The sequence below is a fragment of the Brachionichthys hirsutus genome, chromosome 3, assembly GCF_040956055.1.
Source record: "Brachionichthys hirsutus isolate HB-005 chromosome 3, CSIRO-AGI_Bhir_v1, whole genome shotgun sequence".
NCBI lineage: Eukaryota > Metazoa > Chordata > Actinopteri > Lophiiformes > Brachionichthyidae > Brachionichthys > Brachionichthys hirsutus.
In genome coordinates this window covers 9,683,092-9,688,255 of record NC_090899.1, presented here as the reverse complement: position 1 = coordinate 9,688,255, position 5,164 = coordinate 9,683,092, and the positions used below count along the sequence as shown (strand labels likewise).

The following is a 5,164-nucleotide window of genomic DNA, read 5'->3' as shown; positions in this document are numbered from 1 at the left end:
TAAATAAATAAATAAAGGGACGCTTCACATGAACGGACGTGACTTTACAGAGCAATTAAATTTAACCACAAGCGCAATTTTAATTTACATTTGACATAGATTGTATGTGTGTGTGTGTGTGTGTGTGCGTGTGTTGCTTCATTGATGTTCTGACCCACTGAAGGTCAAGGACACTGGTTTTAGCTACAGCACTGAAGCAAATTACGTCTCTGCAAAAAAAATGCGTTGTGCGTTTGGGCATTTGTGTAAATTATATATATTCTTGATCTTAACTTGCACTGTCCTCCTCACGTGGATGTATGTGCATGAATGAATGTGGGTAATGTCCAACTGTAGAAACAGAATTGCTCCGTGGGATAAAGAAAGTCATCTCAACTCATATTTGTATTTCTTTTCTTTATCAAAAGGTGAAGATGAAACTTGAATTATTATTTTTTTTATGTCTTTCTTCACAGTGTCTCGGCACATCCTGCTGTGCTCATTGGTTAAAATCTCAGCGGTATTGTGATGACATGAGATACAAGGGGACAGATGCCTGATTTTACTTTAGCATTTCACAGCTCATTCTCCACTTGTGTATCTGACTCAGCCCCATTTCACACATGCTGTATGAATTAATTGACGGCAGACACCATCCATCTCCTCCACAACTTCCTGGCCATCTGTCATCTGATTGAGATATATTTTTAGCTGACAAACAGTTAGTCATCATGTTTGACCATGTGTAATGGAACAGGAAACCTGTCTTGTCTGAGGAAAAAACATTTTAAAGATAAAACAGTCCAGTGTTCAGTATCTTAAAAAATAAATGAGCAGTTGGACCTATATTTCAGATTTTGTGAAGGTTTCTCATTATAATATGCTACATTTTTCCAAAAAATCTTCAAAGGTAGAGAAATGTGTGACATTATTTAAGCTAGCAACTTGTTCCACTTTGACTGTTTACCCTAACTTTCAAAATACTCAGATTAAAGAAAATCCCAAATGCAACATGAATTAAACTGTTAAACATCACATAAACATTTTCTGTTAGTAATGTATGGAGGCTTTAAAATATACAGTATTTGTTTGGTTCCATCTCATTGTGCTCTTTCTTATATGTTGGAATATATATATTAAATCATTTCAATGCACATATTCTTTCCGTTAAACAAAATGAAATGTAAAAGCATGTAGGACCGTCTAAAGTCATAAAGCAGACACGAAACATGTTCAGTTATCACTGCTCTGAATTCTGAAAACATCCTGGCACTTCTGAGTGAATCAATGAGTCACCGGACCATCAGTCAAAAACAGCCCAAACACACCTCTTCCAAAGAAGTGTTGAGTTAAGACTTCCATAAAATCTTATCAGATGCTATTTACTAATCATAGAGCTTTGATGCATGACACAAAAACAAGATATTATGTTGAGATTTCTGGATGAAGCACAATATGAAGTAGAAAAAAGGTTGATTTTGTGCATGTCAGCGTTCTGAATATACTGTGGAAGTCGCATGTAATATATGAATTTCTATTTCATAACAACAGACAATGAGAATACATCAATTTCCTGAGGCACTCTGCCCCCCCAGTACAATGTTACATAACATCCATGAAGTGTCTGTTGGTACAAGCTTGTGAGTATCAATATACGAATGCCCTGCATGCATACGTGTGTGTATGTTCATGCATGGGTATAGCTTGAACGATGTCTGTTCGGGACGGTTCTGCAGAACTGTGCAGTCATGCATTCATGCATGCACATATGCATGTATGAGTGCATTTGTGGTGAGGCAAAGCTGACACACAATACCAGTTTGTTAGATATACAACAGAGCAGCCAATTGAAAAGAAGATTTCTTTTTGGTTTAGTGGTTGAGGAATTAACAGTGTGTGTGTGTGTGTGTGTGTGTGTGTGTGATCAAGCAGGTAGACAGATGTGAAGGATGACTTCTTGCTCAGAGATCTGTGGGTCGGAGTATGCTGAGCAAACCAAAGCTAGTGGGAAGTGTCAGCAGTATGGAGTCCGATCCTACCTCCACCAGGTATCGATAGACAATAATCACATACAAAACAAAAGGAATGATCCCTTTGCCTATCCTCCTATGTGTTTTTGATTTTTAGATGTTGATTTGTATTGAGTTTTTAATGTTTGAATTAAAATACATCTTTCTAACCTCTTGTCTAGTTTTATGAGGAGTGCACAGCATCGATCTGGGAGCGTGATGAAGATTTTCAGATTCAGAGATCGCCTAGCAGGTGGAGCTCTTTACTCTGGAAGGTGAGATAGATCTTCCTCACTGTAATATGGATCACAACAATTTTTGCCGAACAGACTTTAACTGGCTCTCTGTGTGCATCTCTTACCCACCAGGTCTCTCTTGCGTTTGGCGCCCTGATCTTGTTTGCAGGCCTCATTGTTGTTCTGGTGGGTTACGCCACTCCGGCCAGGATCGAAGCATTTGGCGAGGATGATCTCCTTTTCGTCGACAGGTGCAGGAACAACACAGATTACAACATTTGATATTTTTAGACACTTATTCGGCATATGTTGTTGTTCAGCTGTAATCATGTATTGATTCCTACACCATTATTGAATGCCTTACACAAACTGTCTGTATCTTGAACAGCCACGCTGTCAGTTTTAATCGTGCACTGGACATCTGTAAACTGACTGGCGCTGTGCTGTTCTGTGTGGGAGGCACCTCTATGGCTGCGGGCCTTCTGCTGTCTGCCTTTGCCAAAAGCTACTCCAAAGAAGAACTGTATCTGCAGCAGAAGTTTAAGGAGAGGTTGGCAGATCTGCAAGCAACCGTTGGTAAGGATTTTCTGTCTGCCAAGCTTAGGCAAAATATGGGACTGAGGTTAGAAATACCAAACATAATATTTAATATTTATTTATTATAACTAGGGATGTCCCGATCAATATTTTTTTTCACTTTGCACTTGGACTAGTGCAACAGAAAATATTAAATACGAATATTTAAAATAAAATGAACAGCACCTCAATCGCCAGGTTTTTCTCATCCACTTCAAAATACTTCCACAGCGCAGACATCCTCGTACGACGAGCTTCAAGCTGCTTCCCTGTTTAGTCAGCATTCAACCAATAGGGTCACAGTAAGTGACGTTGTGCCGCACGGGTTACCATCTCTGGCTGTAGTCGAGAGGTCTCACTCTGTGCCACATCGTAACTCCAGATCTGACAAGAAAGTAATGACAATAGTAACTATCCATATCCGAGTCCTGATCGGGAGCTAACGTCCGATTGTGATCGAGTCCGCAAGCTCGTGATGGGGCCCAATTTCCGATCACACGATTGGATCGGGACATCCCTAGTTATAACCTCATCCATGTATAGCCTACTCATCATAGCGGGACTACTTCTGTTACAGGTACCCCCATAATGAGAGCGCCAACCCCTGGAGATGCAAAGGTGCCTGTTACACTTTCAAAAGTCCAGAACATCCAGCCCACGACCACAAAGTCAGAGACCTGACAGATGGTCAGGCGAAGCCATAAAGAGAAGACATGTGTACAATGATTGATTAATGTAAACATGGATATATAGTGTTGTGTGCGTTTTTGTTTTTAAAGGTCAGGTTACATCTTTATTATCCGTGTTTGACATTAAATCTTGATTTCAAGGTGATAAATAAATATATTCATCTTCACCATCATCATATGGGTGCCTAACCCTAACCCATATGGGTCATGGCAATCTAACCGAAATGCATAATGTGACTAAGCACAGGCCTGGAAGCCCCCCCGCTCCCCAAACATACAGACACACTTGCTGTTGTAGTTTCCAGTATTTCTCTATTTCTCTATAAGGATACATTATTTTCTGTAGCAGAAGATGGTGTAGATACTGAAGGGTGTGGAGTAGCGGATGCAGAAACAATCAAGGAAAATTCAAAAACCAACAGCCATTATCTCTGCAGCATCGGGACGCCAGAGTTTCTATATGGACAAACCCACACAACATCAATCCATGGGCTTGAGTTCATGAATATTTATTTTAAGTGTGTTTTACATACAAAAACAAGTCAAAAATTGCTTATAATCCACACACCATCAAGGCAGATTAGAGGAAACCAGATTAGATCAGACATGAAGGCAGATTGCACACTGATCTTTTCTTCTGTTATTAGTCACTTCATTATCCATGCTATACATATACATTCACATACAGGACAGTATGTAATAATATCAGGAAATTACCTCATCAAGGTTTTAATCAACACAGTTGAACAGCATATATTTTTGTCGTTTATTTATCTTTTGAGTTTGAAGAGAGATACAATATATATTGTCAATATGTTTTATTTATTTCATTGTCCACATGCGCCCATGCTCACATCATTAAAGATCCACAATATTTTCATCATTCAAATACATTGAATAACACCTGCTATCTCCTGACCTGTACAAATAAACAGATAGCTGTTTTAATGCTAAATCGTATCATTCCCATAACCATGAATATTTATTTTACTTTAAAACTGAAAAAATGTTTTCATTTTAATGCCATTGACAGCATAACAAGAAAAACAGATTTCAAGGAGCAACCTCAACCGCTGATAAGTAAGCCAACAGAACAAGAGGAAACCCCAAGCTGTAAAATGAGATGTTAGAATAAATGTCTTCAGTGTGGTCAGAGCACAGCATTAAGACGTGGTCAGTAAACATGCTGAGATCAAGTAAACTGTTTATTTTCAATGTTTTATTGAATAGAGCTGAGTATGGTATTACAGTCCCAAATCCACAACAGATATTATTTGTGCTGTGAACCTACGCAACCAGAAACAGTCTATCTAACAGAAGATTCCCCTGGTGAATACAAAATTCCCCATGGTGACTCACACACAAATGTGCTATTTTTCAAAGAACAAATAAAACTGAATAATTCACAGCTTAAAATGTCTGATTGTTTTTCTCTACTAAAAATAGTAACTGAAATGATCAACACTTGTGTTATGCAAACATATGTTGTCTTGTTAGTATACTTTCATGGCTGGCTGATAGTGAATTAAATCTGCAACAAAGGCAAAAAGTAAAAAATAAAATTGCAATGTGAGACTATTAATTAAAGCTTTAATAGTGATTTTTATTTTTTCTCTCATGTTTTTCCAACCTTGATTTCATTGTAAAGTCACTGCCTAACCCTTTTGAATTATGT

The 5,164-nt window shown here is 38.3% G+C and overlaps 1 protein-coding gene across 1 annotated transcript; it reads left to right on the top strand.

Moving 5' to 3' along the window:
* Nucleotides 1-1,928: 1,928 nt before the first annotated feature.
* Nucleotides 1,929-3,481, top strand: nrsn1 (neurensin 1). The gene is made up of 5 exons (XM_068760532.1): nucleotides 1,929-2,027; nucleotides 2,171-2,263; nucleotides 2,357-2,475; nucleotides 2,613-2,800; nucleotides 3,378-3,481. Exons 1-5 carry the CDS (start codon nucleotides 1,929-1,931, stop codon nucleotides 3,479-3,481), a joined length of 603 nt encoding a protein of 200 aa, XP_068616633.1.
* Nucleotides 3,482-5,164: the final 1,683 nt, after the last annotated feature.